Below are 15925 nucleotides of genomic sequence, written 5' to 3' on the forward strand. Positions count from 1 at the left end.
TACATCAGAGCATAGAAAGTAGAAACAGGGCATTACTGTTCAGCCCCTTCCAATAAGATCACCACACCATACATTCCATCTGCCATGTTGTTGCCCAATCACATAACCTGTCTATATCCCCCATAGCCTCTCTGCACCTTCCTTGTAGCCCACGCTGCCCCTAGCTTTGTGTCCTGACCGAGGCTGTCCTTCCCTTCACACTTCCCTCTGTGTGATGCTACCATCATGGTCAGTAGGATATTGGTATTGGCTTATTATTGTCATGTTTACTGAAATACAGAGAAAAGCTTTATTTTGCATGCCATCCAGACAGATCGTTGCTATACATAAGTACATCAAGGTAGTAAAAAGAAAACAGAATGCAGAATGTAGTGTTGCAGTCACAGAGAAAGTGCAGTGCAGGTAGACAAATAAGGTGCAAGGGCCACAACAAGGTAGATTGGGAGATCGAGAGTTCACCTATTAGTACATGAGAGGTCCGTTCAAGAGTCTGATAACAGTGGGATAGAAGCTGTCCTTGAGCCTGGTGGTACGTGCTCTCAAGCTTTTGTATCTTCTGCCCGATGGGAGGGGGGAGAAGAGAGAATGACCCGGTTGGGTGGGGTGCTTGATTATGTCGGCTGCTTTCCCGAGGCCATGGAGGGGAGGCTGGTTTTCATGATGGGACTGGGCTGTGTTTGCAACTCTCTGCACTTTCTTGGGTCTTGGGCAGAGCAGTCGCCATACCGAGCTGTGGTGCATCTGGATAGGATGCTTTCTATGTTGCATCTGTAAAAATTGTTAAGCGTTATTGGGGATATGCTGAGTTTCCTTAGCCCAGGGTGTGCCAGCTGAAACCTGGACGTCCTTGGGGCACTGTGGACTATCAGCGGCAGAATGTATGCAGCACAGTCTGTAACCTCATGGCTTGGGATATCCCTCATTCAAACACCGTTGTCCCACTAGGGACCATTCCAGTAGTGTTAGACTTCCAGCCAAGGTGTTCCAGTAGTGTTAGAACACTCTTACCTCCCCGACTCAGTTCAGGCGTAAAAAGCCAGGGTAAGTTCAGGCTGCCTAATTCTAGCCCCATCATCTCAGGGTGACCGAGGGTGTTGTCAACAGAGTTGTCTGCCAGCATGTTCTCACCAGTAACCCACTCACCGGTGCCCACTGTGAACCGTGCCAGGACCATTCCATTCCAGACCTCAGCACAGGCTTGGTCCAGATCTCAATACCACAGGTGTTGGACCTGTCACCAAGGTCCATCCCATCACCATCGATCCCAAAACAATATTTGACTCCTGGTCAGTGTTCTGCTGCCTCCCATGTTGGAATGCGGACGCCCGTATTCGAATGGGTTTGCTGCCCTGCCCCAGTACCGGTGTAACCGTGCTGAAGGCAGCCTGAGGCTGCTGAGCTTGGCCTTTGATGAGGTGGAGCAGCCTCCTTCCTCTACTGCCTCCCGACACTCCACCCCGCTCAAGGGCCCGCATCGTCGCATCAGCAATGGCACCTAGGCTTCTCTTCCTCCAAAAGCTCTGTCAACTGTGTGCGTGTTTCTCATTTTTCCTTAAAAGAGGAGGCCATTCAGCCCATTGATTCTATGCTAGTTCTGTGAGCAACCCCATTGGCCCCCATTCCTCCCACTTATTTTGCTGTCATCCATTCTTACTCACATGTATAGCAACTCTCCCACCAACCACCCACACAGTGGGGGTAATTTGTACCAGTAAGTGAACCCCCACCAACCCACATGTCTTTGGGAAACATCAGCACATGCGGGAACCCCATCCAGTCACAGGGAGAACGTGCAAGCTCCACACGGACAGCATCGGAGGTTGGGATCGAACCTGGGTCTCTGGTGGGGTGAGGCAGCGGCACTACCTGCTACACTGCTCCGCTCATCCCCCCATCACTCATCTGCACGTTGCCTGAAGACATGGCGCCAATTCCCCTGTGTACGCTGGTGACTTCACCTCTTCCTTGCAACCCCACCCCTTCCGCCACTCCCCCTACGTCTCTCGGCATTGACCTTCCGTGGAGAATGAGCAGGAAGTTTCCTCCGACGTTGGTCCTTGGCCATTTCCATAACAACCAACTCGTTCCCTCTCCCTCACAGCTGCCTCACACAATGTTTAATCCTGCTGTTATATTTGAGCCCAAGGTGAAAGTACCAACTGCTCCTAAAATTCCCCATCCCCATCTCCGTATCAATGTCCACTCCAGTCCTTTGTTCATATAACTCTCCCACTTGTAGACCTTTTGAAACACACTGCAGCCCTTCCCCCCACCCCCCCACCCCCCCAACCCCTTCCTCTTCCTTATCCCAGGTCGCTGAGAACTTGCCCAGGTCCCACCAACCAACACCCCTGAGCTTGCTGATATACGCCAGCTGCCATTTAAACAAAACCATCGCAGTTTAATATCCTTTGTTCTCAAGTTGCTTCCTTCCGTAGGGACGGCACAGTGACTCATAGAGTCATACAGCACAGAAACAGGCCCTTCAGCCCAACTCGTCCATGCTGACCCAAGATTCTAATCTAAGCTAGTCCGATTTTGGCCCATATCCCTCTAGACCTTTCCCATCCATGTACTTATCCCGAGTACCTTTTAAATGTTGTTAATGTACCTGCCTCAACCACTCCCTCTGGCAGCTCGTTCCATATTCTGATCACTCTCTGGGCAAAAAAAAGTTGCCCCTCAGATTCCTATTAAATCTCTTCCCTCTCACCTTAAACCTGTGCCCTCTAGTTCTTGATTCCCCAACCCTGGGTGAAAGACTGTACACGTTGACCCTATCTATGCCCCTTATAATTTTATACACCTCCATAAGTTCACCCCTCATTCTCCTACAATCCAGTGAATAAAGTCCCAACCTGCTCAATCTCTCTCCGTAACTCAGTCCCTCGAGTCCCGGCAACATCCTCGTAAATCTTTGCACTCTTTACAGCTTAATAACATGTTTCCTATTGCAGGGTGACCAAAACAGAACACAAAGTTCCAAATGTGGCCTCACCAATGTTTTGTACAACTGCAACGTAACATCCCAACTTCCATACTCAGTGCCCTGACTGATGAAGGTCAGTGTGCCAAAAGCCTTCTTCACCACCCTGTCTACCTCCAACGCCACTTTCAGGGAGTGTTACTTCCTCATAGCGCCAGAGATCTAGGTTCAATCCTGACCTCGGATGTTTTCACCTTCTCTCTGTGACTTGCCCCAAGTGTGGGTAGTTGGGAGGTAGAATGGGGCGGGGGCGGGGGGTGGGGTCATGAAGTTGGGGAGTAAGACGTCTGGTGAAGTTCATTGTCGATGTTTGTGTGGAAGTCAGCCTCTTCCAATCTTGCCAAGCACAATAAGCCACCAACAATTAAACTATCACTTGCATTTTCATAGCACCTATAAGAGCAGAAGAAAGAGAAACAGGAGTAGGCCATTTGGCCCTTGTACCTATCCCCCACTCAAAGAAAGTCATTGTATGTTCTACCTCGACACTATCTGCTAGCCCTATCCCCATGTCTTTTGATTCCTCTGAAACTCAGAACTTACTGATCTTGGTTTTGAATGAGCTTAATGTCTGAGTCTCCACAGTCCTGCAGACTCACTGCCCTCTCAGGGTAGAGGTTTCTCCTCAGTTTGGTCCCCTTGTTCTGAAGCGTTACCACCCCCCCATTCTAGACTCCCCAGCCAGGGGACACATACTCCACAAATCCCTCTCGGACACTATAGGACTGAGGACTGAGTTAAGAACAGGAATTCGGCCAAGAGCCTGAACCACCTCTTCTGTGTGAAACCACGTTGCCACTTGCCACTGAAAGGTTGCGTGCTCTTTATTTTGTTTGCAGATGATCGCCAGAGGGAAGAATGCCTCCGAGCTCTTCCCAGCAGTGGTGAAGAACGTTGCCTGCAAAAATATCGAGGTAAGTGAAAACTCTCGTCACCATGGTGGGACATCCAGGAGAAGCTCCCCACAGCACATCGTGGTGAACAAAGGGTTAAATCATCGAGGTGGTAATCCAAATCCTGACACTGAGGATTCAGATCCAAATCCTGACATTGAGGATTGAGAATTAGAATTCAATTTAAAAGTATGTATTTTATATGAAGTAGGCCATTTGGCCCATTGTCTCTCAGACTAATCCCTCAAGTCCCGTTGCCCCACTTATTCCCCTGTAACCCATTCTCTCTCAGGTGCCCATCAACTCTCCTTTGATTCTTCTACCTACATGAAGGGACAGTTTACGGCAGCCAATTCACGTAGCAACCGGCACGCCTTTGGGATGTGGGAGGAAACCGGAGCAGCCGGGGGAAACCCACGCGGTCACAGGGAGAACATGAAAACGCAACACAGGCAGCTCCAGAGGTCAGGATTGAACCTGGATTGCTGGAGCTGTGAGGGAGTGGCTGTACCTGCTGTGTCACTGTGCCACTGGTTAATATGTAAAGCTTGCGTCACTGAACAATGAATCTGTTGGATTGTCCCAAGAACTGAAATGGTTCACTGTTGTCCTTTTTAAGTCGAGCCGAGTTTATTGTCGTGTACGGTGAGGTACATACGTCCTGCCCGATGATAGCAGTGAGAAGATGGCACGGCCCAGATGGTGGGGATCCTTGATGATAGATGCCACCTTCTTGAGGTAGCTTCTCCTGTAGATGCTGTCAGTGGTGGGGAGGGCTGTGCCCGTGACGGACTGGGCTGTGTCCACTACCCTCTGCAGCTTCTTGCATTCCCGTGTGTTAGAATTGCCATACCAGGCTGTGATGCAACCAGTCGGGATACTTTCTGTAGAAGTTTGTTACAGTATTTGGTGACATGCCAAATCTCCTTAAGGGAAGCCCCTCCCGTTACTACTAGTTTGCATGTACTCCAGTCCCAGCACATGTTGAGGTGATGAGGCTGGGGGTCTCTCAGTGAACCCCACCTGATGCTCAGCAGCTCTGAGTAATGGGCAGTAAATGTGGGTCCCTGTCCCAGGGGTGGTGTACCCAATCCCAGGACTGGGTGAGCGGTGCCCCGATGCTTTGCTGTAACCCTCCGCCTTCTGCCCCCTACCCCGTCATTATAAACCCTTGTCTCCTCACCCCCAGCCTGCAAGCGAACTGTTTATCCATGCACAGGCTTTCCAGGGGTCATGAGTGTGAATCCCACAGGGTGTCGAGGGAGGGGCTTGGGATTTTCAAGATCGGTTCTGGCAGCAAGTGAGAATGTTGTGGCACCAGGGAGAGAAGGTGAGACAGGATCGAGGGGCTGAATGGCCCACTGGTGTTCCCAAGTTGCTTTGCAAGGGAGTGGGAATTTGAACTTAATGAATCCAGCAATTCCCATTCAAAGGTGGCCATGGAAAATCGCTGCATTGTTGTCGAGAACCAGCCGCTTCCCCGAGGTTGGCCCAGACTCCAGCCCCACACCAGGGGTTGACTTGAGGCTCCCCAGAAGGTGTTTGGTGGCACATGGTGGTTGCTGAGCCCCATCTGACACGGGCTGCGCTGGTGTGATCTTCCCAACACCATCACCTCCAACATCCAGGGACAGGCAGTGAATCTCGAACTTCCAAGCAGGATCCACCTCCCAAAACCCCCTTAAAACCAGGGATGCCAGAAACCCGAGGCTTCAGTAGGAAATGCTGGCGATCCTCAGCAGGTCAGGCAGCATTGATGGAAAACAGAATGGGTAACGTTTTATGTTGGAACTCCTCTGCCTTTGATTTTTTTTTCGCTGTGGATTCTTGGTGAAGCTGAGGTAAAGGGGAAGGTGGTGGACTGGAGATGAGGTGCCTGTGAACAGGAATCCTTTGCTCTGCCCCGACCCCTCACTGTGCCCCCTGCAGGTGAAGAAGTTGGTTTACGTTTACCTTGTTCGATATGCAGAAGAACAGCAGGACCTGGCCCTGCTCTCCATCAGCACCTTCCAGAGAGGGTTAAAGGTCAGTATGTCAAAAGATCTCTCTGATTCGTTAATTGACAAGGGGCTCTTTTGTTAAATAGCCAGACAGTGTCTAGAGTGACATAATGAAGAGTGACAGTAAGAAGGAATCGAGTTCCTCCAGGGGATATTAATCTGGACGCACTCATTGCATTGTAAATGTGTTACATGCTTTAAGGGCAGACCAGTCCGATCCAATTATCATGGCACTCCTGTAGTGGGATTGGAAGAGCTCGCTTGGTTGTAGTTCACTGTTTCAGACCGTGTTTTATCATGGTGGAGGTGGCAGACCAGTCGCTCAGATGGGAGGGGAAGGAAGCTCCACAAAGCTGGCCATCTGCAGTGGTGCAGAATTACTGGAGCCAGTGGGGTTAAACTGACGGACTGTGTAAACCAAACTTGTGATCTAGATGAAGGGTGTCAACCCGAAACAAAACCTGTCCATTTCCCTCCACACCTGAGTTCCTCCAGCAGTTGTTTTTTTACCTGTGATCTAATTGAAGTTCTAAAGGGTGTGATAAGATGCATGAGTTTCCTCTTATGGGGTGCTGTGTCACAGAGTCATACAGCATGGAAACAGGCCCTTCAGCCCATCGTTCATGCTGACCATCAAACGCCCACTTTCACTAATCCCATTTTATTCTCCCCACATTCCCATCAACTCCTCCAGACTCTACCACTCACCTACACACTAGGGGCAATTTACAATAGCTAATTTACCGACCCTCACATCTTTGAGATGTGGGAGGAAACTGGAGCACCCTGGGGGAAACCCACACGGTCACAGGGAGAATGTGCAAACTCCACACGGACAGCACCTGAGGTCAGGATCAAACCTGGGTCCTTGGAGCTGTGAGGCAGCGGCTCACTGTCCCACCCATTGGAGATAAGGAGGAAGTGATGAGAAGATGACACCTGGAGAAAGAGGCTTTAACAAGAGATAACTCCAAGCAAAGAAAATGCTGGACAGAGTCAACGGGTCAGAGTGGGACAGTGTACACCACTCCAAAGGACCTATTTACTTTGGCAGGTGGCCAATAGCTAGAGGGCAGGAGTTGTAGATGTAGGGACTTGAGAGGAGCGGAAGCAACATTTTTGGAGCTGTCAGAAGGGAGGCGGAGACAGGAATCTTCATTGTGCTCCAAGTCCCAGGACAAGAACTCGATGCACCGTAGCCTGCAAGTCTATGAATCAAGACCCTGCAAATGGGTGATGTCTGAAGAGCTGTTTTACCGACTCATTGGACGATGGGCTGAGGGGCCTCCTCCATGCTGCTGATTTCGATTATTTCCGATTAACCTCAAATTTGGAAGTTGTTGATTATGGACTGAAGCAGCTGGCGGACACTCTTAGGTTGAGCACAATATCCCATGTGTTACAGAGCTAAAATGTTGCTGCAGCTTTCTGATAGATGTTGTGCTGATTAAGACCAACAGGAAACACAAGAAAGTAGGAGGATTCGGCCACCTGACCCTTTAAACCTACAATATGACCATGTCTGATCCACCCCAGGTGCTGACTCTTACTCTATGTCGGTTCTTCATCGCCCTCAAACTCGAGATCGCTCAAAATTGTGCCTACCTCCACGTTAGGTACTTCTAGTGATCCAGACTCCACAATGGGACAGAAAATTCCAGAGATTCACTACCTTCTGCAAAAAGAAATTTCTACGTACCTTGGCTTTAAATGATCGGCCTCTTATAGAATGTGGAGCGATACAGCTCAGCAACGTGTTGTGTCGAACTAATGAGGCTAGTGGTACACTCATCCCTGCTGCCTGCACATGGCTCATATACCCCGTTCTCTGCATATTCATGTTCCTGTCTAAGAGCATCTTAAATGTCTCTATCGTATCTGCGTCCACCACCACCCCGGCAGTGCATTCCAGGCACCCATCACTCTCTGTGTAAAAAAAAAACTTGCCCCGCACATCTCCTTTGAACTTGCCCCGTCTCACCTTAAATGCGTGCCCTCCAGTGTTAGACATTTCAACCCTGGGATAAAGATACCCACTGTCTGTCTATGCTTCTCATAATTTCATAAACTTCTATCAGGTCCCCCCTCAGTCTCCACCACTCCAGAGAAAACAACCCAAGTTTGTCCAACCTCTCCTTACAGCACATGCTCTCTAATCCAGGCAGCATCCTGGTAAACCTCCTCTGCACCCTCTGCAAAGCCTCCACATCCTTCCTGTAATGGGGCGACCAGATTTTATCTTGAAAGTGGGTCCCCTTGTTTGAGGTTCTCCCACTAGTGAAAACATCGACACCTTCCCTGTCAAGCCCCCTTAGGATCTTATATATTTCAATAAGATCACCTGTCATTCTAAGCTCCATAGAATACAGACCCAACCTGTTTAGCCTCTTGTGAGAGGAAAACCCTCCCATCCCAGTAATTATGGAGACACAAGATACTGCAGATGCTGGGATCTGGAGCAAAAAAACAAACTGCGGGTCAGGCAGCATCTGTGGGGGCAAAAGGATAGTCGACGTCTTGTGTCAAGATGTTGCATCAGGACTGTTCCCATCTGCCCACCATCCCTCCTTTATCGCCTTCCTCCACTATCAAATTCCACCATCCGCAGCCCTTTGTTGCCTCCACCTCTCACCTCCCGGCCTCTGTCGCTATCTCCACCCTTCCATCCCCCACCTGACTCCATCTGCCAATCAACCCTTCTTCACCTGGATCCACCTATCACCTGTCAGCTCTTGCCTCGCCCCTCCCCCCTCACCTCTCTGTACCAGCCACCTCCCCTCCACACTCTCAGTCCTGATGCAGGGTCTTGACCCGAAACGTCGACCATCCTTCTGCCTCCACAGATGCTGCCTGACCTGCTGAGTTCCTTCAGCAGCTCGTCTTTTTGTTTCATCCCAGGAATTACCTTGGTGAACCTCTTAAAATATAATCACAATATAATATTTATTTATTAGTCACATGTACATCGAAACACACAGTGAAATGCGTCTCTTTGCGTTACTGAGAATGTGCTGGGGGCAGCCCGCAAATGTCGCCACTCTTCTGGCGCCAACATAGCGTGCCCACAACTTCCTAACCCATATGCCTTTGGAATATGGGAGGAAACCAGAGAATCCCAGAGGAAACCCACGCGGACACAGGGAGAATGTACAAACTCCTTACAGACAGCGGCCGGAATTGAACCCGGGTCGCTGGCGCTGTAATAGCGTTACACTAACCGCTACACTACCGTGCCTGCCCTTCTGGACTGTCTCCAATGTTACTGTATTTTTCCAATAACAGCAACTTGGGTTTGTACTGTGTCTATAACAGAGAAGAGCACACTCTGCATAGGACCATACTCAGGCGAAGATTACAATGAAATATTACTTCAGGCGGAAGGGCAGTAAGAGGAGAGGGAGAGGCTTAAAGAGGGAATTTCAGAGCTTTGAATGATGAAGACACAGTCTCTGACAGAAAGGGAAGGATAAGTGGAGGATCCTCAGCTGGGTGATGTGCCAGGGATGGGCAGAGGGTGGGTCAACGGTTCACCCAGGGCACTTGCAAGTCGCCATTCGGGACAGTGGCCCCTGGAACGAGTCTCTGAGCAGGGCTCAGCTTTGATATCCAGCCGAGCTCCCACGGCGTTTCTGATCTTCTGTCCAGGACCCGAACCAGCTGATACGGGCCAGCGCTCTCCGTGTCCTCTCCAGCATCCGCGTCACCATCATCGTTCCCATTATGATGCTAGCCATCAAGGAAGCTGCCTCGGACATGTCTCCCTACGTCAGGAAGACTGCTGCTCATGCCATCCCGAAGCTCTACAGGTAAAATTCACCTGCCGCTCCTGATCTTCCTTCTTATTTAATTTTCATCATTACTGTAACAGTCTTAACTTCTTGATGTACTTTCTACGTCAGCCTCACCAGATTCAGCACGGAGATCCCGATTACGGATTTCCCAGTGCAGAACCTCAGCCTCAATGTTCAGAGAGACACCTGAGATTTCGTTATTAGTCACATGTACATCGAAACACACAGTGAAATGCATCTTTTTGTGTAGAGTGTTCTGGGGGCAGCCCACAAGTGTCGCCATGTTTTCCGGCGCCAACATAGCACGCCCACAACTTCCTAACCCGTACGCCTTTGGAATGTGGGAGGAAACCGGAGCTCCCGGAGGAAACCCATGCATACGCGGGGAGAATGTACAAACTCCTTACAGACAGTGGCCAGATTTGAACCCGGGTCGGTGGCGCTGTAAAGCGTTACGAATGTTCTTGTAGTTATATAGCACCTTCTGCAACCTCACTCTGTCCCAGTGTGCTTCACAGCACAAAGGACTTCTAATGTTGTTTGTTGTGTAGGAAATGCAACAGCCAATTACTGCACAGCAAGCTCCCATATACACAGCTAGGTGTTGAGGAAGGACTGGCCAGCAGAGATGCCCGCAAATCCATACAGAACTGCCATCATTTACCAGTGAAATGGCACAGATTTTTAACGGAACGTTTAATTTTCAGTAGTATTTGTTAATGAATGTTTGTGAATTTCAGAGACATTTCCTTGACAGCTGGTTAGGCAGTAGACATGGCTTAACCAGAAGTCAATGAACACAACAAAGTAGGAGCAGGAGTAGGCCATTCGGCCCCTCAAGCCTGCCCCACTATTCAATATGACCATGACTGATCTTTGCTGGCCTCAACTCCTCTTCTGTGCCAGTTCCCCAGAGCCCTCAGTTCCCTGATTTTTTTTTTCCAAATAATTATCTATTTTCATTTCAAATATTTCTAATGATTTGACCTCCACCAGGTTCTGGGACAAAGAATTCCAGAGGTTCCCTGTTCCCTGGGCAGAGTTTGTTTTTCACAGGCAGAGTGCACTCCTTTGGGATCTGCTGATTGCGTTGGTTTACCTGTGGAAATTAACGCTCTGGGCATGTGCAGTTTACCAGCAAGCTTGGGCTCAGTGGAAAGGCCAAGGCGATCCATTCCAGTGATGTTTGTTGAGGACACTGGGAAGGATCATGTCTACCAGAGAGAGAGTAGATGGTTTAATATTTTCAGTGACAATAAAAGCTTTGTTGCAGAACGCTGGTTTATTATGATGTGGTTCTGATTCAATCAATATGTTCCAGAAAAATTTGTTTTATTGCATAATTAGTAACGAGTAGAAACAGTTTACATCATTCAGATAGAACACAGTCCCCAATCATATTCTGCTGTTCCTGGCAACAACAAGTGTATGAGTCTTCAGAAATGCTTGACATCACTTGGCCAAGACTATTGCTTGGGACAAAGTCTGCTCAGTCAATCCTGGAAACTAACAAGTTCTCAAGAGAAAACAAAACAATGCTCTCACATCCCTTCTGCTGTTCTGCAGCCCTGGCAACAGCAAACAGAGGCTTATCTTCTCAGTTTTGGTTCTCGGCACCACTTCCAACTCCAGTCCCCAATGGCAAAATCTCATTCTTTTATGCACGGTGATTCTAAACCCAAACTACTCAGGAACTGCCCACTGCCTCCAGGCTGGGTTCTACTGCATCTTATTGCTCGGCACAGATCTTCGTCAGCCTGGGAAGACCGGTCACATCTGTAGGTTTGGGAAACTCCAGGGCAGGTACTGTCCTGGGCTCATTCACTCTGGGCTGAGGCTTCATTGTGATGTTCTCAGGATGTCCTGCCCTGACAGGGATGGGTGGGGCATCAATTTGAGATTAAGTCTATCACTCCGAGACTGAAACCTTTGGTGGTTCAGGCCCGGTTTGTGTGTTCTGTGGGTGTACCTGTCCGTCAGACTTTTCTGGGATGTGGGACTCAGTGAATTGAGTGGGCGGAGTTTCAGTGAGTTATGGCTGTGTGTCGGTGCTGGGTGAGATTCCAGATGGGATTCCGCACTGGGAAATAGTCCACACCATTCACCTTCCCTAGGGGTTTCCCAGAACATTCCCACTGGTTGGATGGAGGAAATTCCCCAAGGAGTGAGTTAGATCGGCTGGTTGAGTGGTGTTGCAACAATAACCTCGCACTCAGTGTCAGCAAGACCAAGGAATTGACTGTGGACTTCAGGAGGGGAAGTCAGGAGAACACACACCAGTCCTCATTGAGGGGTCAGCGGTGGAAAGGGTGAGCAGCTTCAAGTTCCTGGGCATCAGCATCTCAGAGGATCTATCTTGGACCCAGCAGATTGATGCAATCATGAAGAAGGCTCACTAGCGGCTCTACGTTAGGAGTTTGAGGAGATTTGGTATGTCACCAAAGTCTTGCAAATTTCTACAGTGGAGAGCATTCTGACTGGTTGCTTCACCGCCTGGTATGGAGGTTCCAGTACGGAGGATCGAAAGAGGCTGCAGAGGGTTGTAGACTCAGCCAGCTCCATCACGGCCACAACCCTCCCGACCATCGAGGACATCTTCAAGAGGCGGTGCCTCAAGAAGGTGGCATCCATCATTAAGGACCCTCACCATCCAGGAGATGCCCTCTTCACATTACTACCATCAGGGAGGAGGTACAGGAGCCTGAAGACCCACACTCAACTTTTCAGGAACAGCTTCTTTCCCTCCGCCATCAGATTTCTGAACGGTCCATGAACCCATAAACACGACCTTGTTATTCCTCTTTTGCACTATTTATTTATTTTTGTAACTTAAAGTAATTTTTATGTCTTTATGTCTTGCACTGTACTGCTGCTGCAAAACAACAAGTTTCACGACGTGTGTCAGTGATAATAAACCTGATTCTGATTCTGAGGGAATTGACCTTGACGTCTTGTTCTGTCTCTTGTTTCAGTCTGGACCAGGATCAGAAGGACCAGTTGATTGAGGTGATCGAGAAGTTGCTGGCTGACAAAACGACGGTGAGGGGAAGTGGCCGTATCAATCTCTGCTTCCACATCAGGAGTCACCTTTCCTGTCCCATTCACCACACCCACATCTGGAGCCACCCCTTCATGGTTTTCTACACCTGGAATTGCCTTTCTGCTGCCATTTGTTACTGGCACATCTGGAGTCACTTTCCCTGGACATTTACCACATTCATATTCTACATTTCTCGTGTAGAATTTACCATTTCCAGATCTAACGTCATCTTTCCTGCACCATTCACTACATCTACATCTGGAATCACATCTTGTTGAATTTACTCCACATTTGGTCACATTTCCTGTAGCTTTCACTGTTCCCACATCTGGAATCACCTATCCTGTTTACTGGCTGTTTCCACATCTGGAGTTCCCTTTACTATTCTCTTTCCTTAAAATATATTTGTTAAGATACCTTCGTGACCTTCCTTAGAAATTTCTTCCGTGTGGCATTGAGTGAAAGTGGGGCAGTTAGTGTACTGAACGGGCAGTCCCATCAACACGAGCTCATCGTGGTGGCTGGAGCATTTGACTTTAAAACTCTGTGAACTAAAATGCTGGGATTGGCAGAGGTGACTATAAATCTGTGGCTATTTAGTCCATCAGTTCTCTACTAGTTATTTTAAAGACTTGCTCTTGCATTGTTTTTTCCCTGCTGTGTATTTAACCATTTCCTTTTAGTTGTGTCTCTCTCGAACAGAAAAACTGGGTTTTCCAACTCTTCTTCGATAAAACTCTGATAATCTGGCACTATCGGGTCTTTGGTCATGCCAGTTCAGCAGATTTTCTGAATTGCTGGATGTTATTCCCATTAATAACCCAGCGCACCTTTATTTCACATTCGGTACATGTTACACAGCGGTGCAATAACATTTTCAGTGAGCTCTGAGGGAGTAGGAAACACAACTCATTTTGTATGTAGGAGCAAGAGACAGCAGATTCTGAAATCTGGAGCAACAACCTCAGTGGGTCAGGCAGCATCTGTGGTGAGGAATGGAGAGTCGACGTTCTGGGTCGAGACCGGAGTTCAGATGGTTCAGCTTGTCCAACCAACCCTTGTTTTTATAAGATAAGATTTCTTTATTAGTCACATGTACGTCGAAACACACAGTGAAATGCATCTTTTGCGTAGAGTGTTCCAGGGGCAGCCCGCAAGTGTTGCCACACTTCCGGCACCAACATAGCATGCCCACAACTTCCTAACCCGTACGTCTTTGGAATATGGGAGGAAACCGGAGCACCCGGAGGAAACCCATGCAGACACGGGGAGAACATACAAACTCCTTACAGACAGCGGCTGGAATTGAACCCGGGTTGCTGGCGCTGTAAAGCGTTACGCTAACCGCTACACTACTGTGCCTGCCCGCTGGCTCCAGTCACACATCCAGTCCACAGTCCGGACCCTGTCCCTGACTACACACCCTGCTTGCTGTCTGGACCCCCACTCACCGATGAGTGAGCTAGATACTGAACCATCAGCATTTCCCAACGGTCGGATACTGGGATATGCTGCCTGACCTGCTGAGATCTTCCAGTGTTTTGTGTGTTGCTGCAGATTCCAGCATCCGCAGTCTCTTGTGTCTCCAATAGGTTATCGGAGTTTTATGAGGGGAGTATCTGGACCGTTAACAGGACAGTGTTGAGGGGTCAGGCCAATAGAGTCACAGACAGATACAGCACGGAAACAGACCCTTCAGTCCATCTAGTCCATGCTGACCATCAGGCATCTAGTTTTACACTAATCCCATTTTTTATTCACCCCACTTTCCCATCAACTCCCCACAGATTCTACCACTCACCTACACACCAGGGGCAATTTACAGTGGCCAGTTAACCTGCCGACCCGTATGTCCTTGGGACATGGGAGGAAACCAGAGCATCAGAAGAAGCCCACGCGGTCACAGGGAGAACATGCAAACTCCACACAGACAGCACCTGAGGTCAGGATTGAACCTGGGTCCTTGGAGCTGTGAGGCAGTGACTCTTACCACTGTGCCAGAGGGACAGTGCTGAGGGAGCAAGGAGGCCAACTTGGGATGAATTGCCACATTCATTTAATGGAGGCACAAGAAACCACAAATGCTGGAATCTGGAGCAGCAAACAATCTGCTGGAGGAACTCTCTCCAATCCTCCTTCCTAAATGCTCCCCTGTTTCACAAGATCACAAGACAAAGGAGCAGAAGTAGGCCATTCGGCCCATCGAGTCTGCTCCGTCACTTCACCATGAGCTAAACTCTTCTCACATCTCGCCCCAATTCCCGGCCTTTTCCCCATATCCCTTGATACCCTGACTAATTAGATAGCTATCAATCTCCTCCTTAAACACCCCCAATGATCGGGCCTCCACAGCTATATGTGGCAACGAATTCCATAAATCCACGACCCTCTGGCTTAAGAAATTTCTCCTCATCTCTGTTCTAAATGGGTATTCTCTAATTCTAAGACTGTGCCCTCTTGTCCTGGACTCACCCACCAAGGGAAGCAGCTTAGCCACATCTACTCTGTCCAGTCCTTTCAACATTTGAAATGTTTCTATGAGGTCCCCTCTTATTTTTCTGTACTCCAATGAATACAGTCCAAGAGCCGACAAATGCTCCTTGTGTGTAAGTCCTTTCATTCCAGGAATCTTTGTAAATCTTCTCTGAACCCTCTCTACAACATCAGTACATCCTTCCTAAGATAAGGGGGCCCTCTTTCACTTCCATAATTCTCTTTCAACATGAGTTTTAATTGATGTTTTCAGTGAAACTAGGGTTTCTTTTTGTGTGTAACAGTTAGGTGTAAACATGTTTTTCATTACCAGAATCTCCGTACTATCCTTGACAACAAGCCTTTTAACACATCATAATCATAGCCTAACCTGATCCACTACTCCTCAAACCTACTTGCAATTTCGGCAAAGATAATCGGCAAAGTGATCTGGAGCATGAACAATTCCGGACTTATTCCTGACTAACCAATAGATTCTGAGACAAGCACCCCAACCCACAATTGCTGTCTGTTCATTCCAAGAATCTGACTTTGAATTCAACCAACACGTTGAGGTAAGAGACTTCCCACTGACCTTCGTGTGGGTTGAGCAGCATCTGTGGGAGGAAAGGAATTGTCGACGTTTTGGCTCCTGACGCAGGTTTTTGACCTGAAACGTTGACAATTTATTTCCTCCCACAGATGCTGCTCGACCTGCAGAGTTCCTCCAGTATATTGATGCT

General features: G+C 48.7%; 1 protein-coding gene across 5 annotated transcripts in view; it reads left to right on the top strand.

The window, feature by feature from the left end:
• Positions 1–15925, top strand: part of LOC127585242 (AP-3 complex subunit beta-2) — a 128735-nt gene that overhangs the window by 51815 nt on the left and 60995 nt on the right. For all 5 annotated transcript variants that reach the window (XM_052042547.1, XM_052042545.1, XM_052042548.1 and 2 more), the window contains 4 exons: positions 3826–3900; positions 5809–5904; positions 9525–9685; positions 12643–12709. In XM_052042547.1, coding sequence (XP_051898507.1) covers positions 3826–3900; positions 5809–5904; positions 9525–9685; positions 12643–12709 — 399 coding nt within the window. The remainder of the gene's footprint in view (positions 1–3825; positions 3901–5808; positions 5905–9524; positions 9686–12642; positions 12710–15925) is intronic.

This window comes from Pristis pectinata, chromosome 32 (genome assembly GCF_009764475.1).
Source record: "Pristis pectinata isolate sPriPec2 chromosome 32, sPriPec2.1.pri, whole genome shotgun sequence".
Classification (NCBI taxonomy): Eukaryota; Metazoa; Chordata; class Chondrichthyes; order Rhinopristiformes; family Pristidae; genus Pristis; species Pristis pectinata.